The sequence below is a fragment of the Canis aureus genome, chromosome 12 (assembly GCF_053574225.1).
Source record: "Canis aureus isolate CA01 chromosome 12, VMU_Caureus_v.1.0, whole genome shotgun sequence".
In the NCBI taxonomy this organism is placed as follows: Eukaryota; Metazoa; Chordata; class Mammalia; order Carnivora; family Canidae; genus Canis; species Canis aureus.
Genome location: NC_135622.1, coordinates 45629999 through 45656798, shown reverse-complemented (window position 1 = coordinate 45656798; position 26800 = coordinate 45629999). Strand labels below are relative to the sequence as shown.

The 26800-nt window shown below is 46.5% G+C and overlaps 1 protein-coding gene across 3 annotated transcripts in view; it reads left to right on the top strand.

Moving 5' to 3' along the window:
- EFR3B (EFR3 homolog B) overlaps positions 1-26800 on the top strand; it is a 95397-nt gene that overhangs the window by 34314 nt on the left and 34283 nt on the right. For all 3 annotated transcript variants that reach the window (XM_077843891.1, XM_077843890.1, XM_077843889.1), the window contains exons 2-4: positions 6688-6764; positions 7776-7903; positions 17065-17215. In XM_077843891.1, coding sequence (XP_077700017.1) covers positions 6688-6764; positions 7776-7903; positions 17065-17215 — 356 coding nt within the window. The remainder of the gene's footprint in view (positions 1-6687; positions 6765-7775; positions 7904-17064; positions 17216-26800) is intronic.

The window sequence follows — 26800 nt, the reverse complement described above, 5'->3', positions numbered from 1 at the left end:
AGGTTCCTTTACCTTGTGACTTTCCAGAGACTTTAGTATGTTAATTTGCACCATGAGTCTGAAATCGGGAGATTTGGCATGCACAATTTGATACATTTTTCTGTCCTTAGACCCTTTTCCTGAGGGATGCTTGTTAGCATCTCACAACTAGAGCTTCATGGAATGTGGTTTGGGGATGCAGCTCTGTTCTCCAGACCTCTGCTCTATCCCCATGTACTGGTCAGTTCATTGATCAGTCACTTCACTTCCGCCACAGTGATGCTGGCAGGCTGGAGTGAGCCAGAAGATGCAGAGAGAGCAGAAACAGGTGGACCATCTGGGATGGCTTGGAAAGGAGAAGAACATGAGCCTTTCTTTGGGGTCTGTGTTTTTTTTTTTTTTTAAGATTTTATTTATTTATTCATGAGAGACACATAGAGAGAAAGGCAGAGACACAGGCAGAGGGAGAAGCAGGCTCCATGCAGGGAGCCCAACGTGGGACTTGATCCCGGGTCCCTAGGATCACGCCCCAGGCCAAAGGCCGAAGGCAGGCACTAAACCACTGAACCACCAGGGCTGCCTGGGTCTGCGGGTTTTTATTGAGGATGGTAGTCTGGTGTACCTGTCCTCGCAGGCATCTGGGAATCAGTTAAAATAAAGACTAGGAACCAGGTGTTATTCCTTGGAGCCAGGGGCCTTGACAATGGTCTGGAATGGGTAAATGATACCTTCATCTGGTCATTTTCACCGGATCCTTCCTTAGATGTTATCTCTTCTAGAGAAATCTATCAGCTCCTTGTCCCTTACAAGGAGGGCATATGCTATTTGCATTACAAAGCTTGCATAAAATGGGGTGGGGGTGCAGGTCCTAGAAAGAATAGAGCCCAAAAAGAAGCAAAGGGGGAAAAAAACCAGTTTTTCTCTCATGGGGCCCCTTTGTTTCCATCTCAACATGCAGCAACTGCTATGCTAGTGACTGACTTTCCGAGGGCCAGGCCTGTGGATTCTCTCCAACAACAGTCTTGCTTTATCCAGTCAGCATCCAAGTCTGCTCTGTTGAGTGAGCACCTGGTGTGTCACATTTGCATTGGGGTTTGCAGAGGCCAGAAGGTTTGGGGACGCCCGGTTCGGGAAGATGCTAGCCAGTCCTTGGAGGTGGAGTCAAGTTATTGTGATAGGCAAGTACAGAGAGCTGCCTTGGGCAAGCGGTTCATGTTTCAGATCCACAGACCCAATGAGCTTTGAGCTGAAGGAACTGCCGTGAGCCTCACTTCTCGGGCCTTTTTGGGTGTCCACGGGCCTTGGTCAATGGGGCAAGCCCCACTACGCTGTACCAGCCAGCACAGAGCAGTGGGCAGTGGTGGAAGGGCTCGGCTGACCCCGGGGGTGGGGAATGCAGAAGGGAGGAGAGTACTGGTGAGCCTTCACTGATTGCGACCGCCTGGCCCTGCTTCGTGGGCTTTGCAGCCACCAACTCACTTTGACCTCCCAACATAACAGCCTGGTGCCACAAGCCCAGGACACTCACCAATGCGGTGTCATCACTTGCTCCAGGTCATGCATCTCAGAAGTAGCCGTCCTGGGATTTAAGTAGAAGCTGTGCTGTGGGGCCCCTGGGTGGCTCAGTCGGTTAAGCGCCTGACTTCAGCTCAGGTCATGATCTCCTGGGTCCTATTGATAGAGCCCTATGGGCAGGCTCTGTGCTCAGTGGGGAGTCTGCTTCTCCCTCTGCCCTCCCCCAGCTCCTCTGGCCTCCGCCTGCTGGTGCATGTACATGCGTGTGCTCTCTCTCTCTCTCATTCTCTCTCTCTCAAATAAATAAAATCTTTTCTTTTTTTTTAAGATTTTATTTATTTATTCATGAGAGACACAGAGAGAGACAAAGAGAGGCAGAGACACAGGCAGAGGGAGAAGTAGGCTCCACACAGGGAGCCCGACTTGGGACTCCATCCCGGGTCCCCAGGGTCACGCCCTGGGCCGAAGGTGGCGCCAAACCGCTGGGCCACCCAGGGATCCCCAAATAAAACCTTTTTTTTTTTTTTTTTATTGGTGTTCAATTTACTAACATACAGAATAACCCCCAGTGCCCGTCACCCATTCACTCCCACCCCCCGCCCTCCTCCCCTTCCAACACCCCTAGTTCGTTTCCCAGAGTTAGCAGTCTTTACGTTCTGTCTCCCTTTCTGATATTTCCCACACATTTCTTCCCCCTTCCCTTATATTCCCTTTCACTATTTTTTATATTCCCCAAATGAATGAGACCATATAATGTTTGTCCTTCTCTGATTGACTTATTTCACTCAGCATAATGCCCTCTAGTTCTTTTTTTTTTAATTTATTTTTTATTGGTGTTCATTTACTAACATACAGAATAACCCCCAGTGCCCGTCACCCATTCACTCCCACCCCCCGCCCTCCTCCCCTTCCAACACCCCTAGTTCGTTTCCCAGAGTTAGCAGTCTTTACGTTCTGTCTCCCTTTCTGATATTTCCCACACATTTCTTCCCCCTTCCCTTATATTCCCTTTCACTATTATTTATATTCCCCAAATGAATGAGAACATATAATGTTTGTCCTTCTCCGACTGACTTACTTCACTCAGCATAATACCCTCCAGTTCCATCCACGTTGAAGCAAATGGTGGGTATTTGTCATTTCTAACAGCTGAGTAATATTCCATTGTATACATAAACCACATCTTCTTTATCCATTCATCTTTCGTTGGACACCGAGGCTCCTTCCACAGTTTGGCTATCGTGGCCATTGCTGCTAGAAACATCGGGGTGCAGGTGTCCCGGCGTTTCACTGCATCTGTATCTTTGGGGTAAATCCCCAGCAGTGCAATTGCTGGGTCGTAGGGCAGGTATATTTTTAACTGTTTGAGGAACCTCCACACAGTTTTCCAGAGTGGCTGCACCAGTTCACATTCCCACCAACAGTGCAAGAGGGTTCCCTTTTCTCCGCATCCTCTCCAACATTTGTTGTTTCCTGCCTTGTTAATTTGCCCCATTCTCACTGGTGTGAGGTGGTATCTCATTGTGGTTTTGATTTGTATTTCCCTGATGGCAAGTGATGCAGAGCATTTTCTCATGTGCATGTTGGCCATGTCTATGTCTTCCTCTGTGAGATTTCTGTTCATGTCTTTTGCCCATTTCATGATTGGATTGTTTGTTTCTTTGGTGTTGAGTTTAATAAGTTCTTTATAGATCTTGGAAACTAGCCCTTTATCTGATATGTCATTTGCAAATATCTTCTCCCATTCTGTAGGTTGTCTTTGAGTTTTGTTGACTGTATCCTTTGCTGTGCAAAAGCTTCTTATCTTGATTAAGTCCCAATAGTTCATTTTTGCTTTTGTTTCTTTTGCCTTCGTGGATGTATCTTGCAAGAAGTTACTATGGCCGAGTTCAAAAAGGGTGTTGCCTGTGTTCTTCTCTAGGATTTTGATGGAATCTTGTCTCACATTTAGATCTTTCATCCATTTTGAGTTTATCTTTTTTTTTTTTTAAGATTTTATTTATTTATTCATAGAGACACAGAGAGAGAGAGAGGCAGAGACACAGGCAGAGGGAGAAGCAGGCTCCATGCAGAGAGCCCGACGTGGGACTCATCCAGGGTCTCCAGGATCACGCCCTGGGCTGCGGGTGGCGCTAAACCGCTGCGCCACCTGGGCTGCCCAAAACCTTTTTTAAAAAAAAGAAAAGAATGGGATGCCTTGGTGTCTCAGTGGTTGGGCGTCTGCCTTCGGCCCAGGGCGTGATCCTGGAACCTCAGGATTGAGTCCCCCGTCGGGCTCCCTGCATGGAGCCTGCTTCTCCCTCTGCCTGTGTCTCTGCCTCTCTCTGTTTGTGTCTGTCATGAATGAATAAATAAAATATTTATAAAATAAATAAAATAAAATAAAATAATAAAAAAAGAAAGAAAGAATGAATGAAAACCCATGCTGTTGACCACTCTGCCTTGAGAGCCCTCAAGGGGTCTGAGGAGGTCGGAAAGAAAGAACAGACTAGGAAGAAGCAGTCAGGAAGCGCCCCGAGGGACGCCTGGGTGGCTCAGTGGTTGAGCGTCTAACTTTGGCTCAGGGCATGTGGGTCTGGGATCGAGTCCCACATCGGGCTCCCTGCAAGGAGCCTGCTTCTCCCTCTGCCTGTGTTTCTTCCTCTCTCAGTGTGTCTCTCATGAATAAATAAATAAAATCTTTAAAAAAAGAAAAAAGGAAGCAGCCTGAAAGCAATGCCAGCTCTGCTGATGAGGGGGCACCTGCATTCCTCTCTTATTATTTTAAGGCCTTTTTACCTCTTCCTGTCTGGTGGGTAAGTGCCCTAAGGCCTTGAATGTGACTGGTTCCCACAGAGGGGTGGGTGGGGCCCTGCCTGGTGGTTCCTTGAGTTCTCTGTGCTGGGAAAGGCGCATTCCAGGCAGAGGCGCTGGAGCAGAAGAGTAGCTTGAGGCTTATTCCTTCTAGAACACAAGAGAGCAGGAGACCAACAGGCTGCCTGGTTTCTACAGGGAAGAAACAGAGCCAGTGTCCCTAAACCAAACTACAACTGGGCCTGCTGCCTGTGGGAAGCAGCTCCTGGTCCCCCTGGTAACACCAAGAACCCCACGCCCCCTCAGGGTCCCTGCACAGAGGTTTCTGCCCTGAGTACCCAAAATTGGCTTGTGCTTCCTCAACAAGCCTGAGTTTCTAGCAACCATGAGTTGGCCTCTGTCCAGCGCAGATCCTGTCTCATAGGCCTCTCAGAGATGTTTGAGGAAGGGACGGGCCCTGTGGCTTTGTCACCCTAGCTTCTCCTGTTGCTCTTTCCTCATTCCCTTAAGACACAAAGGCCCGGTGCTCCTGGTCTGGGGACAGTGACAAAAGAGGCTGCCGGGAGAGTGTAGGGCAGGTCCTGTGGGTGTCTCGGGAAGAAGCCTGCTGACAGCTGCCCTGGGTAGAAGTCAAGGTGGCCTAAGGGGGAAGGAGAATGGGTTTAAATCCCAGGCTTGCAGGCCCAAGACAGAGAACGCCACCCCTGGGTGCTGTTCACTCATGAGAACTAGCCCCAGCTGGCATCCAGAGCCCTAACGCCCGCCACCCCCAGGCATGGGCAGAGGGGAGATGAGGAGATGCCAGGCCAACCCAGTGAGACTGAACCTGGACAGCCTGGCTCTGCAGCCGTGGCTCAGTTCTACTGCCCCCCATGCATGGGGTGGGGGTGCTGTTGGGGGCACACAGCTCCCCATGAGGGGTGACATGAATCGGTTATGTGATATCTTGCCTTCCTTTGGCGCACCCCTTGGCTTCCCCAAGAAAGCACCCATTCCTTTGTACCTGAGTCACCCCAGGGCCCAAATCACTGCTCCTTCCTCCTCCTGGCACCACTGCCCTGCACCCCCTTCCGATCAAAATTCCCAGAAAGCTGCCTTTCTCGGAAGCTGTAAAGCTCTTTGTGTGATTAAAGTAATTCCCACTAAAGTAATTCATTCTTTTCTGAATGACCCGTAGGCTTGATCCTTCTGTGGTGCATTTGCATTTCAACTGGAAAGTTTGTACAAGCAGAATTAAGCATTAATTGGGAGAATGAGGGAGCAATTATTTTGGGGAGGGGTGGACTTTCCCAGGCCCTTCCCTGCCCTCCCCTCGGCTCCTCCCCACAAGGCCCACTCCCCCCACGGGACAGGGAGGGGTGCGGCTGAGATGTGAAAGGCAGGATCCCTGGGCCCCCGAGGAAGGTAGAGCAGCAGCGCTTCCCAGATGGTTCAGTTTCCTTTGTCCACTGAAAGTTTTGATGGTGGGACCTACAAGAGTCAGCTTCTTATTTTCCCAAGGTTTGTTCTATTACTGCTGACTTCCTAACACCACCATCTCAAGCACCTGAAGACAAAGAAAGAGGTCATGTCAGACAGTCTCCTCCATGGAAGAGATTCAGCTTTCTAAAAGTGTACCACGTTGTTCTTAGTCTTTTGCCACAGACTGGTGAACACTTCGTGGGGTGGGGGTGCTGGCCTGGAGGACCACACATGGCCTGGCTGCCCGCTAGGACCCCCACCTCACCCTGAAACACCACCCTTACACCGCATTAAAGATGCATTTTCAAATGTTAATAATTAATAGTCATGTTAATTTATCATAGTTTCATATAACATTCTATAATGGAAATGCCTCCAGGGGATGGGATGGTGGAGGAGATTGAGGAGAGAGAATAGAAGAAGTGGGGTGCCAGTGAGGAGCAGGAGGAGGAACAAGCATGCCTCCAAGTTGTGTCCACCTTCTCAGGATGCCAGGGGAGGTTCTTGGGCTGCCGGAGGCAGGTTTGCAGTCCTGCCCCCAAAAGTGTGTGTGCATGTGTGTGTGTGTGTGTGTCCACCTGAACATGCCCGCCCATGTGCCAGGAACATATGTAGGGGTGGCACCTGACCTTTAGGTGAGCTCCCAGCCCTCAAAGCGCTCCTCCACACCTGGCTTCATGAACAAGTGCTGGTATCATGCTCACATATGCTCCTGCGCTGGAGCCCCAAACAAAAGACGCAAAACACAAAGGACAAATGTTTGGAATGTGGGCAAGCTGTGGGAGACAGTCACTCCAGGGCCCCTGGCACTCTAGGGGAGGGATCTTTCTGCTTCCTGACATGGGTTTGGTTCCTTACAAGCCACCTTGGCCTGGTTCCCAAGTCCCCTCAGCCTGCCTGGGAGGCTACACTCACAGGTTTATCTTCTTGCCGTTGTAGGTGTGTGTGGCTGCTGCGGTGCTCTGCGCCCCAGGTACAAAAGGCTGGTTGACAACATCTTCCCTGAAGATCCCGAGGTAGGTGACACCTCCCCCTGGCATCACCTCCTACCGCCTCACCCCATCCAAGGCTATGAGGGGAAGGCCCCTGCCTGTGGGCCTGCTCAGACTCTGGTCAGTGGGGAGAGCCAGCTGGGGGCCTGCAGGCTGAGGAGATTTGGCATCTGCAGAGGGCTTGGGAAGTTGGTTTTGGCACACTCTGAGCCTTTGCTGTACCACTGAGACATCCTTCTCACTCATGTCTCCTCTCTGAGTGATGGTGCCTTGAGCAAACTCTCTTGATGGTTCTATTTCCCTGCTGTGTAGTGGGAGCACTTCCCTTCTTGGGTTTTGGCTCAGGAGCCCGTGTCTTCTCTGTGGCTCCCTCTGGCAGCTGCCAGGTGTCTGGATGAACTCACGCACGCAGAAGGCCTGGCTTCTCGGCTTCCCAGCCGCCCCTCCCTGCTCAGGCTGCATGACAGGTTGTGTGGTTTTGGAAATGTCAGGATCTGATGTTTTTGATTTGCTCTCCAGAAATCAGTGACATCTTCTTGATGAACAGTTGAAGGGCCATACTTCCAGCATCCGCTGGAAAATTTCCTAATTGCTGTTGAGCCGCCTTCTTTTCCTGTTCATGTCTTGGTGCTGGATACCCAGTACATTTTAATTCTGATTGCTTTCAATGAAGCCTTGTCATTCACTCACACACACACACACACACACGCGCGTATACACACATATATACAGGTGCATATATATACACAGCCACATGTACCCCCATACATATATATATATATATACATAATATATACATTTATGCCACTATTCTAATTTATAGCTGGCACACTTTGGGCTAAGTTGTGAGTTCCTGGGAGGCAGGAATGATGCTTTAACCATCTCTATATCCCTGACCCCACATAGCGGGATTTGTCACATACAGAATGGCACTCTGGAAAATGGTTATTGAATTGACATATTATTTACCGTTAGACTTGAACCCTTCTAGCCATGGAATGGTCATGGTGCAACATAATGGCCTGTCTTTTACAGGATGGCCTAGTGAAGACTAACATGGAGAAGCTGACCTTCTATGCCCTCTCAGCTCCAGAGAAGCTGGATCGAATTGGCGCCTACCTCTCTGAGAGGCTCATCCGTGATGTGGGTCGTCATCGATATGGGTAAGAAATGTGAGAAAATGAGAGATATTTTCAAAAATATTATATTTTTAGGGCAAAATATAGGATCCTTTTATGAAAATGATAGTAGACTTGGTCATTGAGCAAACTAGGAAAACAGGGACTGGGCCTGAGGGAGAGTTGCATGTGTTCCTGCAATGGCAGAGTAAAATTTGATGTTGCTGTCAAGATGTAGGAAGAAGGGGATGTTGGCTTTCTAGGAGCACCTCTTTTTACCCATTGTGTCTCTATTTAGAAGCCTTCACCATTTACCCATTGTGTCTCTATTCAGAAGCCTTCACCCACAATCTGGGGCCTTGAAATGTTGGTCTAGTCCAGAATCTGCAATTATTCTCATCAAACCAATAAACTTACAGTCTTAAAAAGCAGAGTAGGAGAAGGGGGTGTCTGGATGGCTAAGTTGGTTAACTGCCGACTCTTGATTTCAGTTCAGGTCATGATCTTAGGATCTTAAGATCAAGCCCCGCATTGAGTGTGCTTGGGGTTCTCTCTCTCCTTCTCCCCCTGGCCCACTTCCCTCTCTCTCTAATTAAAAAAATCAGACATTAAATATTAAAAAGGGCGGAGCCATCTATATTCTAGGGAGAAGGCAAGGTTAGGGGTAATTTGTCCATTGAAAATACACTTAAATGAAATATTTATCAATCTTCTGAGAGGGAAGGACTTGCTATGTTTAGTAAAGAAATCTGAAATGAAAATAACTGATCAGGGATCCCTGGGTGGCGCAGTGGTTTAGTGCCTGCCTTTGGCCCAGGGCATGATCCTGGAGACCCCGGATCGAGTCCCACATCAGGCTCCCTACATGGAGCCTGTTTCTTCCTCTGCCTGTGTCTTTGCCTCTCTCTCTCTCTCTCTGTGTGTCCCTCATGAATAAATAAATAAAATCTTAAAAGAAAAAGAAAACAACTGATCAATAGATTTAACTGTTTAAAAAATTTAAATATTTTGCTGTCAAAAAAAGAAACCATCAAAATTTAAAAGAGAACAAAAAAAGTGTTTTGAAAGAATAAGACAAAGGATTCAAACTCATCTATTGGTTGCATATAACAAATGGTGGGGCTGGAGTGGAGAAAATTAGTCACTAAAAGCTGTGAAGCCAGAGCCGCAAATAACCAATTCACAGAAAGAGGAAGAAGAAATAATAATAGTCAACAAACTTATAATCAAAGATGTGGCTTGAAATACTAAGAGAACATCTTCACTTAGCAAACTGATAAAAAAGTATTTCTAGGGGCACCTGGTGGCTCTGTCAGTTAAGTGTCTTTGCCTTCAGTTCAGGTGATCCTGGAGTCCTGGGATCAAGTCCTGCATTGGGCTCCCTGCTTAGCAGGGAACTGGCTTCTCCCTCTCCTTCTCCTGCTTGTGCTCTCTCGCTCTCTCTCCCTTTCTCTGTCAAATAAGTAAATAAAAACTTGAAAAAACAGTATTTCCAGTATTAACCAAGGAATGGCAACATGGGGGGCAGTTTCATACTTTTCAAGAATAAGTACAAATTGATTGAACCTTTTTAGAAAGTAATTTTGAAATGTAGATCAAATCTTCAAAAACATTTATGCCCTTTGGTCCACTAAATTCCTTTTCTATTCTTCTATCCCAAGAAATCAATCTTAAATATAAACTAGCTTTACACACAAATATGTTCATTATGGTGTTTTTTATAATAATGAAATAGTGAAAATTAATGTCCAATAAGAGGAAAATGGTTTAGCAAATTATGATTAGTGAAATATTATCTATTCGATAGAAATGATGTTCATAAACATGCTTTCCACATAATAATGAAAATGCCTTAAATAAATGAAAAATAGAATATAATTTGATAGAAATGATGTTCATAAACATGCTTTCCACATAATAATGAAAATGCCTTAAGTAAATGAAAAATAGAATAAATAATTATGTATATAGTATTTTACAATCAAGTTAAAAAATAGACAACAAATCTCAATGCCTAGAAAATATAGTAAAAACAATTATGCCATAAATGTTAGGGGTGCTCTTTTTTGGAGCAGTGTGTTTAGGTTTGTGTGTGTGTGTGAGCTTTGTTTTATGTCCTATCTACCTTTTTTGTGTATTTCCTAAATGTTCTCTATTAAGCATGTGTTACTTTCCAACAAGAAGAGTGAGCAGCAGGACCTACTGTGTTTGCTGTCCTACCTACACCACAATTTGGAGAATTTGTGTAAAAGAACCCAAAGACATCCCTGGTGGCATTGCTGATAGGGCAGGTGGTGGGGTAGATCTAGGACAATTGTTCCTAAGTCTTGTTGCTTAGGCTATGCAATGGCTATTCCCCATATATCCATCCTCTACTTCTTCCTTTCTCCTGCTGTAGACTCCAGATTATGGCAGCATTAGAAATTATTCCCCTGCTTCATCTCTCTTGTTCCAGTTCTTCCAGACAAGATCTTCAAAACGAAGATCTGTCTCTTTAAGAATAAAATCCAAGTTCCTCAGCTTAATTTCTGGGGACTTCTACAACCTGCCCCTAAGTCATGCTCCACCAGCCATGCCTGCTGCACCTGCCATGCCTGCTCTAGACCCACTCCAGATAGACCGGCTGGTGATCACCACTGGCTTTCTGTACCTCACACCTCTCTCTCAAGGGGCAGTGCCCTTTCCCCTTGACCCCCCACCATCATCATGGGCCCCCGCCACTGCCCATCAGCCCTACCACCTGCCAAGATACCTTCTTCCAGGTGAGGAAACCAGAATGAGCCCTGGAGGGAAAGGTGTGCATTGTGCCAATAGGGTGTAGAGGTCCAACCTCTGCAGGATCCACCAGCAAATCTGAAATCAAACTATCCCTAGGAGTAACAGCAAGACCGGAAACAATACATTTCTATCATCATCTTATAAAATGAAATTAGGCTACACGCTCAATAAAAAGGGCACAAATGCACTGTACGTGCTGATTATATAAATCGCCTTGACATATTATAAAGCATGCTCAAGCAAGTAAAAATGACTTTATCCTAGATTGAACCTAAAACTAATATGCTAGCAATAACATTACACATTTAATACTAATTTTATCTGCCCTCTCTGCAGTGATGGTTCTCAGTAAAAATGTCCTGTAGCCAGCAGAGCCACTTCGAATCATATTCCACTGCCCTTAGAACTGCAATTCAAAATTGGTATCATTCTGTTAAAAATAGTCATTGCAGCATCTAAGTATTTAAAGGCTTGAAGGCCTCACTGGAAGCTTTAATCATAAACATTTGGAGAAGAAAAATCTGTTAGATCTGATCTCCTATTCTTTCTCCTTGCCCGCCCCAATGCCATGCACATCATTATTATCTTCCTAGTCATCAGTAACTTCCTGATGGCAGCTCTGGAAGAGCAAAATATCCTCCTTCAGGCTCCGGGGCTGTGTCCCCCGTCATCACACAGGTGTCTGTATTTATGGTTTGACCATTTATGGATGACACAAACCTTGGGTGTTGGACTCAGTAGCAGAACTGTCCTCTTCTACCCCACTGCCTCCCTGCTTCATCACCTCACTCCAGTCGTGTGCAAACTCTGCCTTTATATGTGTTTAGCATCCAGGATGATAACCAGATGCAGGCAGGGAGAGAACAAGGTGTGAATTCCAAGTTACTGCTCATTGACATGGGCCATGATGGGCAGAGATGTGCAGAGGAGCAAAAAGTGAGATTTCCCTCTATTTTTCTCTATCTTTGTACATTTTCCTTCCAATTCAGCCCAACTGCTAGAACACCCCTAGAAACTGGAGAGCACGGGGCAGCGGGGGTGGGGCACCGAAAGTGCCTTTTGAGACTCAAGATCAGTTGGCAGTGACCACAGAGCTCTGACCATATACAGATTCTATCAGGTTCCTCAGTGCCTAGAGCCTGGAGGGTGGAGATCCCCAAGCCAAAGAGGGATGGGCTTACTCCCTGAGGACCTTGACCCCAGACCTGATTTGGTGGGACTCCTAAGAGACACGCATTTCCCAGGAGGAGCCTGAACAGGGTTGGAGGATGGCCTTGACCCTTCAGACAGAGATATTGCAGATTCCTACTAGAAGAGGAGCTTTATCCTTTCCTCCCCTGGCTGAGGTCAGCCCCTACTTTTGTGTTCCTAAAACCCAGAAGTTTCTGTCCAGGAGTGGGGCTGACCAAGTCCATTCTAACTGCATAGAATGAGAGGTTCTCTGTTAAGGCGATTGACTTCTGAGTGATTCTTGGGCAGTGACTGGCCCTGTCTAAGCTGTCCTCTCTCTCCTGCCTGCCAGTCTTCATCTCTGAATTTGCCTGTCTTCTCCCACCCACCCCGTTCCCAGACTCTACACCTGCTCCTCCTTTTCTGGAGCTCAGTGCCTCTTGACTGAGCGTAAGGTGTTTGAGCAGAACCAGCTGCCTGTTCTGGAATTCAATATGAGATACTTCTTGCCTCATGCCCTGTGTGTTCTCCTCCATTGTTATAACTCACCTCCTGCCTTGGCACTCACCCCTGCATTCCTGTTGTCACCGGTCAAGTGTCCTCTCCCAGTGTCGGTTGCTACCTGTGAACCCGATTCTATCTCAAATTCCATGGGTTCTGTCTTCCTCACCTGCTGGGAAGCCCTACGAGTACATCCAGGACCCTTGGTTGTCACCTGCTGCTGCAGTCTGTGCCCGCTCCTGCCCTTCCCCCTTGGGCCCTTGGGGCAGGCTCGTCCTCACCAGCTCCCTCCTGCTCCTCATTCTCAGTCAGGCCAGTTCAGTTTCCCAGACCTATTACTATGCTGGACTCCTTCCAGGACACCGAGCCCATATCAGATTTCTGCTGAGACCGACCCATCTGGCCCTGGTCCTTTGAGCAGCCATCATCCTGAGAAGCTCATGCTCTATTCTCCCTGAGAGGATGGGCCCCACTACAGGTTGTATCCAAGAGGGCTATGGTAAGGTCAGACCAGCACAGAGAGCTTTGAATCTTATAAGATACTTTGAAAAATTCAAGTTCATAATTACAATCCTTCCATCATTAGTATTAGGGCACCACATGAGGGACAAAGAAGAGTGTATTCAAAGAAGTAGGCCCTCAACTGCCTGACTTTTCACTTTCTCTGCCACCATAATTTTCACTTTCCATCAGAATTTCCACCCCTGGTTAGTAGCCAATTTTTCTTTTTTCTTTTTCTTTTTATTCATTCATTCATTCATTTTGTTTGCAAAGGATGGTTTTACCTTATTAGGATTTTCTGGGAATATTTTACAGGAAGAGGAAAAGCAGTGATCTAAACTCTGGAATTTGGGAAGCCTTCTAGTTTCTTCTCGTGCCAAACCCCACCCAACCTCTTCCTTTCCCTCATTTGAACTTAGTGAACAAATGGTGAAGCCCTTCATACCTAAGATGCTGGGATGATTCATGAGAGAAGAGAATTCTGCTCTCCTGCCACCGTTGCCCAAACGTGGCCAGGTTCGTCTGCAAGGAAAGCGTGTCTCTTTCGGAAGGGCCTCAGCCAGGCTGCTTCCCCAACCACATGGGATTCAGTCTGCCTCACTGGCCAGCACAGCCGACCTGAAACATGCAGGGACTATCTGCAAAGAATGGCAGGTTTCCTGGACTGTGATGGGGATGGCCTCTGAAGAGCAAGGCTGTCGTGTGCCAGGAATGGCCAGCCACTCCTACCCCCCGCCCCACCCTTGCCCCAGCTGGGACTGGTGGCTCCTGTGCACTCCAGGAGCTCTAAGACCAATGCTGGCTTTATATTTGAAAGACATTCTGTAGATAAGAGCATGACCTGATCCATTTGTAAACATGCCCAGAGATGATCATTAATAGTGCTTAATATTATTAAATAATAATTTAATAATAGTAGACTCAGTTCAGTAAACACTTTTCAAAAATGGACAGGACAATTTCAGAGTAGGAAAGCTGTTTTTCTTACGATTGCTCAGTATAAAAGTTAGCTCAAGGGTATCTAAGAAATGGTATCTGATGTCTTAAAAAAAAAAAAAAAAACGCAATCATTGAGGAGATGCCACGGCTGCTGTTACTTTATATGTTTGGATTTGCAGAGCTGGCTCATGTGCCAGGCAGTTTGGACACATGATGTCTGAAACTGAACAGCTGCCACAAGCAGCGTTGTGCGGGTTTGTGTTGTGGCCTCAGGGTACCTCCAGAAATCACCTCATAGTCATACTTTTTATCTATTTTTTTTATTCAACCAAACTTTGTTTGAAAAAGAAGATAAGCAACTAGCTAATCAAGGCTTTTCAAATATCTGCCTAACATTCCAAAGATGGGTATGACTGGGACTGAGGCATAAAGGAGAATAAATCTTTTCATTCATCCTTTATGATATGCCTGGCATATGAACCTGGCTTTCGAGCATCAGGCAGCTTTCACACTTTAAAAGCTCGTGCTGACACATCCACCATAATCTTTCAGACAAGTCTTTTGCTACTTGCTTTTGACTTGAAGGCATTAATCTGATCCCTCAGCACCTCTGTTAGGGTGAGGAGTTCTCTGCCCACTTTACCTATCATGCATTTCTGTGTAAAAGGAAGTACTATTCTAGTCCACATGGTGTGGCTTAACAAGTAGGAGGATCAAGGCCCTGGAACAGCACGTGAGCTCACACATGAGTCCGCAGGGTTCTTAGGATAATCTTCCCCTCACAGGATAGAATCACTTCCAGCTTCTCTTCTCCTTCTTATGAGATCAGTCGCTGATTTGCTTTGGATTGCTCGGGATTTGCTTTTATTTGCATCATGAGGCTCCCCAAGCACTCCCAAACCTGATCATTAGGTATCTGTGTTATTTGTGTAAAAACTCAGTGGCTCCAGCAATATGGAAGTGGTTTTGTCCTCTCTCGTGTCATCGTCCAGTCTGGCTGTGTGGGCTCTGCACCCTGAGGCTGTCCAGAGACTTCCATGTCTGGGACTCCAGGTATTGCCACTCCTTAGCTGGCAGGCAAAGGGAAGGGGAGGACGTGGAGGCCAATCCTGTTCTTTAAGCAAGTGACGCTGACATTGTTCACCTCACTGTCCCTCATTTTAATGGCAACATTTCACTCACGTGACCTCAGCTAGCCGCAAAAGGGGCTGGGAACTGATCCTGGTGAGCAGTCACAAGCTCAGCTAAAATTCCTAATTACTGGGGAGGAGGGGGGAAAGAGATTACAGGAAAGACTTCTAGCATTCTGCCTCAGAAACCTAACTCCCCCCAAAAAATTATAAAGATTTTAACTCGAATGATTTTGGACAGGGCACCTGGGTGGCTCAGTGGTTAAGCATCTGCCTTTGGCTCAGGGCGTGATCCCCGGGTCCTGGGATAAAGTCCGGCATCAGGATTCACGCAGGGAGCCTGCTTCTCCCTCTGTCTATGTCTCTGCCTCTCTCTGTGTCTTTCATGAATAAATAAATAAAATCTTTTTTAAAATAAATAAAAATAAAATTATTTTGGACAGATTTGCAACAGTGTTTTTGTCAGAAGTTAAACAATAACCTTTTCCATTGAACACCTACTTTGTTTTCTTTCCTTCTTTCTTTTCTTTCTTTCTTTCTTTCTTTCTTTCTTTCTTTCTTTCTTTCTTTCTTTCTTTCTTCTTCTTTCTTTCTTTCTTTCTTTCTTTCTTTCTTTCTTTCTTTCTTTTCTTTTAGAGAGAGCAGGGTGAGGGGCAGAGGGAGAGGAAGAGAGAGAATTTTAAACAGGCTCCAGGTCCAGTGCAGAGCCCAATGTGGAGCCCCATCTCACAACTCTGAGATCATGACCTGGACCAAAATCAAGAGTCAGAGACTCAACTGACTGAGCCACCCAGGTCATCTGTTTTCTTTAGTGTGCAAGTACTTTATAAGGAGGACATGAACCCTTGATGATATACCTCACCTGACCATGCACTCATGTCTCCACCACAGAACACACGTCGAGTTTGGACTCAGATGTGCACTCCTAATTCTCAATAGGAATTTGATTTGTGGCATTTTTCTTGGGATTCAAGAGAGGCATTGAAGAAGACAACCACCAGCCAGGATAATCAGGGGTTGTCCAACAAAGGCTAGTTTGGAAAGGATTGGATATTTTTAGCACGGGGAAGAAAAGAGCAAGAAAAATGGGATTGATCTTTTCAAGTGGTTGAAGGGCTGGCGTGTAAAAGGTATAGCCCTGTCTTTTTACTATTCCTGAAAGTAAAATTGTGAATAAAGGATAAAGTTGTTAAGGTTTAGCTTGAAATATAAAGAAGTTTTTATTTGGTTGTCAAAAAATAGGATGACCTGACTTATCTCAGAAGCCATTCATCATTGGGCACTGCGTATTTCTGGTTTCCAGAGGTATTCACTCAGGTTCTAGACTTTAGAGGGAATAAGTAAGTCAGTAAGGACTTAGAATCCTCCTCATTAGGAAAAAAGATAATTTTGTTCCGTGTGTATTTTACTCTGTGAGGTACAGATGCTCCCGAGGTATGGTATGCATCGCCTAAATATCATACTGCCTGCCATCAACCATATGTGTGATGATCATAGGACTTCTGAGGTCTTCAAATGCAATACCTGCAGATTTTATATTTCTTAAACTTTGCAGTTGACTGGTCTTCAAGCCCATCTCAGATTCTTCAAACGTCCTTCCTAGAGCTCTTCTCTTCCTCCCCCTGGAACCATCACCCTTCGGTGGAACTCTTTGGGATGTCCTGTATGATTTTCTTGTAGCATTTCTTATTTTCCCTTTACAGGAGATATCTTTGTGTTTATCTTGTCCATCTAACTTGAGGCTCCTTGACTTAAAGGGCTTCCTCTTTCCTTACATCCCTGCACTAAGACAGAGTTTCTCCTGTGGGTGCTCAACAAACACTTCCTGACCTCAGATCAAGGAATTCTTTGATCTCATTGGGTTTGGGTTCAGAATTTGCTCTTCCAGGCATCAATCCTTTCTGCTTATGTCTATTAATGAAATGGGACACTTCGTCTGTCCTTCATCTGTAGAATGAGGGACTAGGGGGGAGCTGGTCTCCAAGCTCCCTTCCAGCTCTGGTTCCTTCTGATTCTTGGTGCTGGACTGGAGTAGGCACTAGTTGGAATGGCTATTCAGACATTGGCAGCCTATTGGAAGAGCCTCAGTACCCAGATTCTGGCCATATGGTCACTATGCTGATCGTCCCAGTCATGCAACGAGGGTGGAATGAGCATGAGACCCAGTGATGGTATTGCTTTCCCCAGGTACGTGTGCATCGCCATGGAGGCACTGGACCAGTTGCTCATGGCCTGCCACTGCCAGAGCATCAACCTCTTTGTAGAGAGTTTCCTCAAGATGGTGGCCAAACTGCTGGAATCAGAGAAGCCCAACCTACAGATCCTTGGCACCAATTCGGTAAGGAGCTGCCCAGGGGCTTGGGAGTGGGGAGGTTGGGGTGGGCATGGAGGATGTCTGGTTCAGCCTTGCTCTATTCCATTCCTATTTGGTCCCTGACCCTAAGTACCACTCACCTCTTATCTTAGTGCCCCTCTTTGTGTGAATAAAGGGCTATTTAGTTTTTTTAATTTAAATAAATATATAATAAATAAAACAAATGTTAAAAAAACCGGATAACTATAGTAAAGCATATGATTCAGAGGTTTTTAATATGTTCACAAGGTTGCACAACTACCACCACGATCTACTGAATTTATCTTTTTAGACTGGTGATCTTCAAACTTTTTTTAGTAAAGATTTTTCCCTTAAATAATTTTATTTTTTATTTATTTTTATTTATTTTTATTTTTTTTTATTTTTATTTATGATAGTCACAGAGAGAGAGAGAGAGAGGCAGAGACACAGGCAGAGGGAGAAGCAGGCTCCATGCACCGGGAGCCCGATGTGGGATTCCATCCCAGGTCTCCAGGATCGCGCCCTGGGCCAAAGGCAGGCGCCAAACCGCTGCGCCACTCAGGGATCCCCCCTTAAATAATTTTAAGTGGGGGCCCCAGTGGATATAAAAATAGATGGAAAGGGAGCCATTCCTTTGAGGGCAGGGGATGGCCCATGCCCTCACAGCTCGGCCCCAGGCTCCATGAGGCATACTTTGAAAGCTGTCCAGCTTGTGCCTCTTTCAAAGAAGCACAGGAAAGAGCCATCAGATTAGTGGAAAGATCATGGGGAAGCAGGAAACGGTGTTTCTGGCTTAGTTCTGCCCTTGCCCAGCTGGCTAACCTTGAGTGGGCTATCTTTTATGGACCAGTCTTTTTATCCATACTGTGAGCTGACTGAACTTGGTCCAAGCTTTGCAATGCTCTGTAATGCTGGTCTCTGTACAAGTGGTTACTGTCATGAGAGGTTATGGTTTGAGGAGAGAAGAGTTATCAAATGTGTCAAGAACTCCCCGTTTCATATTTATCTACATATACCTGAATATCCTGCTGGCTTTCTTCAGTGTCTTTTTTTTTTTTTTTTTAAGATTTTATTTATTTATTCATGAGAGAGACACAGAAAAACAGGCAGAGACATAGGCCGAAGGAGAAGCAGGTTCCCTGCGGGGACCCGCCCGATGTGGGACTTGATTCCAGGACTCCGGGATCACTACCCAAGTTGAAGGCAGATGCTCAACCGCTGAGCCACCCAGGCACCCACCTTCAGTGTCTCACCATCTAACTGTTCCATCCCCTTCAGGGCATTGCTTTCAGCTCCAGGCCTTCAAGCAGCTCAGTGTTAAAAGCCCTGATACGCAACGATTTTACAGATATCACAAAAGAAAAGTTAAACGTTTGCCCTCTTAACCTTCCGGCCTGAGTTTTCTGAATTTTTATTGCAAGGATCACAACTGCTTTCTTGTTCCACAGAAGTTGATTTAACCAGAAGATAGTCTTTAAATTTAATTTTAAGGACCCCAAGTAGCAACTATTCCCTTCCTTTTCTCTCTCCTTAAGCCAGCTGCCTTTGACAAATTACATACATATACAGTAGCTGAGGGTGAAGCCCTGTGTCAGGTTGCCCTGGCAACAGCTCCAGATACTGTTTCATTTATCCTGTTTAAGAAAACTATAGCCTAGGAGAGAACATCTGAATGGAAAATAAACCAGTCATCATGCATCCAGAGGGCCTCTCCCGCCGAGGGACACGGAAGCCAGAGCTATCTTTCCCCACAGCAAGTCCTGGCCTGGGGTAGGGGTTTTGTTAGCTCCAGCCTTGCAGATTCCTAGATTCCCCATCACAGCCAATCACTGCCTCAGCAACAGTGAGTCAGCTAATGATTCCTGTACTGCACACAATGAAGGTTATATAAGGACAGGTGATTATGAGTAAGGTAAATCAAATAAATGCAATAGATTCAAAGCCCAGCTTTGGAGGCAGCTTTTGCTAGTGGCGCCCCTGAAACAGATGCTCTTTCGAGCTCACAAAGCCTGGGACCTCCACAGGCCTCCCCTAGGACAGTGTCCTTTTGCTCCTCATCATCTTAGAACTGCCAGCATGCTAGCACTTGATGTAGTCCTAGAGGGTCTAGCCTCAGAGTTTCAACAGGTTTTCATGGGGGCTTTGAGGTCTCCTGGGAGGAGGACTAGAAGGATCCTGTGTGGAAGTTTGCAACTTTCATTTGGATAAAGGGTTTTGCTGCTAGGAAATTAACAGAAAGACACAGAAGGAGGGAGAAAGAGAAAGAAAGAGAAAAGGAATTTTCCCATTGATGCTAGTAGCAGATCTGGGGACCCCTGACACCCTGCAGGGAACACCCTGTGCAGGGTTCCTCCCTCCTTCCCTCCCTTCCTTCCTTCATCCCTCATAGAAATTCATCCAGGTTGTATTTGATCACCAGCAGGATGACATTGTGCTGAGACTTGCCACAAAATCCAAATTTGCTAATACCACTCCTGCACGCTGCATGCAGTAAAGTGTAATTTTTAGAAATTTCTGTGATACTTTCAAGCCCTTAATGAGAATATCTGAGTTTTGGAGGATGATAAGTGACCAGGGAAATCTGGAGAAAATGGGGAGCCAGAGCCAGCTAAGCTCACTTTGCTTTTTCCGGGATTTGCATTTGCATACCTGCCTCATTGCCTGATGAGTACAATCCTAGGGGAGGCCTGTGGAGGTCCCAGACTTTGTGTCTCAGGGACAGTAAAGTGATTATGTGTCCTGACCTTTTGAAATCACTCTCTAATGATAAACTGAAAATACTAAGTCTGAAAATGCCAAGGTCCCCCATATGACCAATCCAGTATATTAGCCTAATGTATACAAACAGTAAACTCTTAAGAAGATTCCTGGATTACAGTTTGCACTTTTGTCCCTACATCACAACCTATACAAAAATTAACTCAACATAGACCAAAGACCTAAATGTAAGAGCTGAAACTATAGACGCACTAAAAGAAACTAGAGGGTTATGTTTTCACGATCTAGGATTTGGCAATGGGTTCTTGGATACAACATCAAAAGCAGAAGCAACAAAAGAAAAAATAGACAAATGAACTTCATCAAATTTTCTGCATCCATGGACACTGTCAAGAAAGTGAAAAGACAGGGGATCCCTGGGGTGGCGCAGCGGTTTGGCGCCTGCCTTCAGCCCAGGGCACGATCCTGGAGACCCGGGATCGAATCCCACGTCGGGCTCCCTGCATGGAGCCTGCTTCTCCCTCTGCCTGTGTCTCTGCCTCTCTCTCTGTGTGTGACTATCATAGTAAAATAAAATAAAATAAAATATTAAAAAAAAAGTGAAAAGACAACCACAGAACGGGAGGAAATATTTACAAATCATGTATCTGATAAGGGTCCAACAACCGGAATGTATGATAAATTCTTACAACTAAACAACAGAAAAACAACCCAATTAAAAACAAAATGGTCCAGGATTTGAATAGACATTTCTCCAAAGGAGATCCACAAATGGCCAAGATACACATGAAAAGATGCTCAACGTCACTAATCATGAGGGAAATACAAGCCAAAACTGCAGTGAGATACCATCTCCCAGCCACTGGGATGGCTATAAAATTTTTAAAAACCAAAAAACTGGGATCCCTGGGTGGCTCAGCGGTTTGGCGCCTACCTTTGGCCCAGGGCCCGATCCTGGAGTCCCGGGATCGAGTCCCACGTCAGGCTCCCGGCATGGAGCCTGCTTCTCCCTCCTCCCGTGTCTCTGCCTCTCTCTCTCTCTCTCTCTCTCTCTGTCTATCATAAATAAATCTTTAAAAAAAAAAAAAAAAGAAAAGAAAAGAAAAACCAAAAAACTATAAATGACAAGTGTTGGCAAGAATGTGTAGAAATTGAAACCCTCATACATTGCTAGTGGAAATGTAAAATGGCATAGGCACTGTGGAAAGCAGTTTAGTGGTTCCTCAAAGTTAAGCAGATAGAATTACCACATGACTCAGCAATCCTTCCTAGGGATCTACCCCAAAGAACCGAAAACAGGTACTCAAACAAATTCTTGGACACAGATGTTCCCAGAAACACTCTTGCCATAGCCAGAAGATGGAAACAACCCAAAAGATCACAGTGTGTGATTCCGTTTAGATGAGATGTCCAATCTAGGTAAATCCACAGATACAGAAAGCAGAGTAGTGAGTTCCCAGGGCTGGGGAAGTGGGGAGCGGGGGTGACTTCTTCGTGGGTACTGAGGTTCCTCTGGGGATGATGAAATGCTTTTGCTGCAAAATGTGAATGTACTAAATGGTACTGAATTGTGCACTTTAAGAGGGTTAACTTTAGGGTGTCTGGGTGGCTCCGTAAAGCATCTGTCTTTGGCTCTGTCCTGGGACAGAGCCCCGAGTCGGGCTCCCTACTTAGAGGGGAGCCTGCTTCTCCCTCTCCCTTTACTGCTTCCCCTGCTTGTGCTTGCTCTGTCTGTGTCAAATAAATAAAATCTCTTTTTTCTTTTAAAAAAAAAGTTAACTTTAGGTTTTGTAAATTTTACCTAAAATTTTTTAAACCGTAGTTTCAGTCCTAAGCAGCCCAAGGTCAATGGCACAGAGGCCTTCGTGTTTTAGGTGACAACTGAGGTGCGGCGTGCAGGGTGGCTTCCTTCCTCCAGCAGGAGGGATGCAGGCTCCTGCAGGCGCCCCAGCCCTCTGCCTCTAGGAAAGCAGATTTCCAGCTGGGACTTGCCTGTGTCCTGTCCTTCCCGTCCTGTCCTCACTGGCCCCTTCCAGACCTCACCTCCAGGATGCCTTCCTTTCTTTCCAGAGTTCACCTGCCACTGGTCCTCCCTTTCTTTGACCCCCTCCTGAACCTGCTGGGAGCCATCCGCTCTCCACCTGCCCTCACCTCCCGGTCCTGTGGCCACACTGCCCTCCCCACCTGAATGGCCGGGTTCAGAGAAGTGTATCCAAAAACCACAAAATGTGTGGGTCGGGGCCTCTGCAAATACATGTTTCACAATTTTATTCAGGCTTTCAGCGTGGCTCATTGGTCCATTTTTTGGCCACTGCCTGCACTCACCCTCTCAGTGGTCTCTTCGAAAACCTTCTATTTTTCTCTCCAAACTCCCTCCCCATAGTGGCTTCCTCTGTGTCAGAGGTGGCCTTGCCTTCTCCTATCCTAAGAAAATAGGTGAGGTTCCCTCATCTTCCTCTCCAGAAGACTCCCATCTGGTCAAGAGCCTTCCTCCACTCTCTCTCTCTCTCTCTCTCTCTCTCTCACTCTCTCTTGTCCCTCCAGGTCTCTATCGCATCCCTTCTCTGGTCCCTTCCCTCAGTGGACAAGTAAATCCAAGTCTCTTCCAGTATAAACATAAACAAAGTCAATAAACAAACTCACAGGGAAAAACATACGCTTTGCATAACAACAAAATACCTTCAGCTCACCTGACAAAATGAACAATTGTTCCCTAATATTCTTTTCAGATTGAGTGCCTAAAATTTCCCTAAGAGTCCCTAAATTGTCTTGTGTTGCAATTGGTCAAATCCAAATTCAGTAAGTATGATGCATTCACTTTGTTTCTCTGCCTCTTGGCCTGTTGCCAGCCCTCTCCTGCCCACCTTTGCTCTTCACGACACTGACTTTTTGGAGAGGCCAGGTCATTTGCTCTGCGGAATGGCCCCGCATTCTGGGTTTGTCTGGTTAATTGCTTGTGGCACCATTTCTTTTGCTCTTCTGTTGCCTATACTTCTTGCAAACTGCAATTACGACAGACCACAAATGTCTGAGATCTCACTTTTTTCATGGATGCCATCCTGGGTTAGGGCGGTGTTCACCAGTTCTCTCCTTATTAAAAGCACGTTTTTGTCTTTGCCAGTAGAAATCTGTGGGAACCAGGCAAGTAATCCATTCCCCACTCGTCTTTCAGCTGCTGTGCCTTTAAAGGCATATCTCCCTGTTGACTGAACCTTCTTGGGGCTCTCTTAACCTCCTGGCCCTATTGCCAAGCTCTTCCCACCTGGTTTATGCTCCTTAGTCCCCGTGGTTGGCTAAACAACGGTCCCCCCAAGGATATCCACATTCCAATCCCTGGGATCCATGAATGTTACCTTAAATGACAAAAGGGACTTTGCAGATATGATCAGGTTTTGGATCTTGAGATAGAGAGATTCTCCTGGATTATCCAGGTGGGTCCGGTGGAATCACAGGGATGCTTATAGGCGGGGAGGCGGGAGGGTCAGAGTCTAGAAGGTGAATGATGATGGAAGCAGAGGGAAAGAGAAAGATTTGAAATACTACTCTGCTGGCCTTGAAGATGGAAGAAAGGGGGCTGTGAGCCAAAGGACATAGGTGGTAGCTTCTGGAAGCTAAAAAAGGCAAGGAGATGCTCCCCTGGAGCCTCCAGAAGGCATACAGCCTTGCAGACCTGTTTTAGATTTCTGATCTCCAGAACCGTAAGATAATACATTTGTATTGTTTTATGCCACTAAATTGTGGTGATTTATTGCAGCAGCAATCGGAAATGAACATAGTTTCCTGCAATGATTCTCTTCCTTTACATGCCCCTAAATGTCTGTGGTCTCCACAGTTGGTGCCCTCATCTTCTCCCTCTGTGTACTCCCCCTGGACGATTCATCAGCTCTTGCGGTTTTGACTGTCAACTATTGACTCAAAATGCTCCCCCACCCAACACCAGTGCAGGAACCACTGCTGGAAACCCACATGCCAGAAGTGGGCTCCTTGCAGGCGGATCAAATCAGAGTTGTGAGGCCAGTTGTACCGCTTAGGTCACAGGGGTCAGCACCAGCACACCACGGGGATTCTAGAGCAGGGGCGGCTGGGGCTTTCCTGGGTCTGTGTCTACCGGGCTGGTATGTGGGGCTGCTCGGGGCTGGAGGGATCACCCTCTCTAGTGGCAAGGACCAGGCTTTCCTGAGAGACCCTGAAACCATGTCAGCTTTGCAACGAATCTCGCAAAACGGAAGGTCTAGGGAATGACCGTGCCTCAGCTGGCATTGGCAGGACATGATCACATCACAGTGGAACTGTTTCTCTGGAAGTTGCTATCAACAAGAGCAGCTGGAGGACGGGGCAGGGGGTGTTACAGTCCAACCCATGCGGTTTGCAGGATCTGCTTCCCAGCTAGGATCTATCTCAGCAAAGCTGAGAAGCGGTTCCCATTTCTCCTGGCAGAGGTAAACACAGCGAGGCGGCCTGCAGTCCTAGATCTAGGGGAAAGTTGGGGTTCTCTCCATGCTCAACATTGTAGACTGCGGTTCTGTCGTTGATGGCAGGAAGTCGTGTGGCTCAGAATGCTCATCCGTACGAGAGAGAAAGGCTAACTCCTGCTTGGAGACTCTCAGCACAGAAGTGAGGCCAACCAGCTCAGCTTCCATTTTTCCCCTCCCCGGGGAGAGCTGTTTTTACAATGTCAATATTTGGAGATCACTTTCCTTTTATTAACTCAGGCCCTAGTAACCCTCAGTATTCATATAACTGTGGCTCCCTCCTGCCTGTACCGAAGGTGGCTGATCCGCTCCAGCAAGCCTGGCACCCTTTGTTGGGTATAAAGGACTGAAACTTTGATCTTGAAAGGGTGGCCCTAGCAGTGCCTGGGCCTTTGAAGTGTCACATGTCACTGTCACATGTCACAAATCTTCAGTTTGTTGCTATGGAGACCTTCATCATTACTATATCTTAAAAAACTGAAACCAAAAACAAACCCAGTTTTATTATTTCACAACCTTATTCATTAGGCAAGTAGCATTTTAACAAGAGCCAATTTGTAAAGTATGAATTCGCAATAAAGGGAGCGAAGCAGACAGGAAGTCCCTGCTGTATTGTGCATTTTAAAAAATAGTGACCGGCCACACAGGTAAATGCACTCAGTAGGAGTCCAGGGGTTGTTCCTAGCAAGCCAAAAATGCCATGGGGTGGGGGGTGGGGGGTGGATGAGGCTGCAGCTGTCACCTGGGATGGGCTGGTCATGCAGATAAGCTTTATAAGTGAAGGAGGTGGGATTCAGAAATGCAGTCTGGCTCCAGACCCCTTCTTATAACAGTAACACTAAACTGTCTCTCTTACAAGGAACGGAGGCCTTACTCACTATGAAACTGGAGTGTTCTAACCCCATGTCTGGAAGGTCTTGATGGACTTCCACAGTGGGTGTGGAGCCTTGACCTGGGCCCCCCTGAAGCACCCCGATTTGACCCTCTGAATCACGATCACCAAAGATTCCTGTCAACCTCTAGAAGCCTCAGGAGCAGCTTGGAATGGGCTCTCTGGGAGGTGTCCCTGGGGGACTCCACAGGCCAATGCTCCCTGGCCAGGCCATTGTTGCTGGTATGTCTGGGGAGTCATACTTTCAGACTCGAGGGAGGGAAGCTCCTTCTATCAAGCTATCACACCAAGGGTTCCTAGGGATGCTCAGATATCCTGATAACAAAATGTTACCTATTTTGCATGACCCATAATGTAATAAACAGGGCACATACTCTCTGTATGGGAGATTCAGAATAGGGTTAAGCGCAGTCTTATCATCAGACCTCCTAACAGAGCAGGAGTCCTGGCAAATATGGGAATAGAATAGTTGACAGCCAAAGCCTCAAATGGTTGCACCTCCTGCCCCGAGGCTGTTCGGGGTCCCAGAAATGGAGCCAAGGCCCCGTCACCTATCCAATCCTTGGTTTAACTCTGAACCACTTCAATTCAAAAGAGGTGGTCTTCAAAGGAGATGGCCATCTAGCCAGCCTTGCTGACCTTCATGTCCTTCTCTACATTTTCTAGCATCCTGCATAAGCCTGGACTGGGAACATCTCTAGAGCTACTGGTCCTGCTTGCCAGTAAAGGGACAAAGGACATAGGGTCTGCAACCCCTGCCCCAGAACCTCCTGTGCAAAAGTTGGCTGGGAGATGGCGCTTCAGAATGCAAATACCTGGACCCTACTCCCCAGGTAGTCTAGTTCACCAGGCCTGGGGTGGCTCAGAAGTCTGCATTTTCCACAAGCTCCCTCATGTCATTCCAATGCACATTAAAATTTAAAACCCACTGGTGGAGGGCAAAGAGCACCAGAGTATCAGAATTTCCAAGTTTGAGGCCCGACTCTATCTGTCACCACTGGATGACCCAAAATAATTCACTTGCTCCCTCAATTTCCTTATCTTCACAATGGGAACAACAGAGATCCTGCAAAAACTTGCCAGTTTGCCAAAAATTACATTAGGTGACGCATATTTTGGTAGGCTGAAAAATAGCCCCCCCAAAAGTTATCCATGTGCCCGTCCCTGGAACCTGTGAACATCACTTTATATGGAAACAGGGTCTCTGCAGATGTGATTAAGCTAAGGATCATGAAATGGGGAGATTATCCTGGATGAGTCCAATGCAGTCACAATAGTCTGATAAGAGGTAGTCAAAAGGAGATTTGATGCAGAGGAGATAGCGTGAAGGCAAAGGCCGGTGTGGTGCAGCCCCAGGGAACTAATAGGATGTGTGAGCTGCAGGTGCCATAGAAATATTTAATGTTGCTATAACTTAGAATATGGGTGTTAGCTGCTTCTGCGTTTCGCTGCCTTCCACTTTCAGCAGTCAAGATGGGCTGGGCTTTGTGTGGCTCCACCTGATAC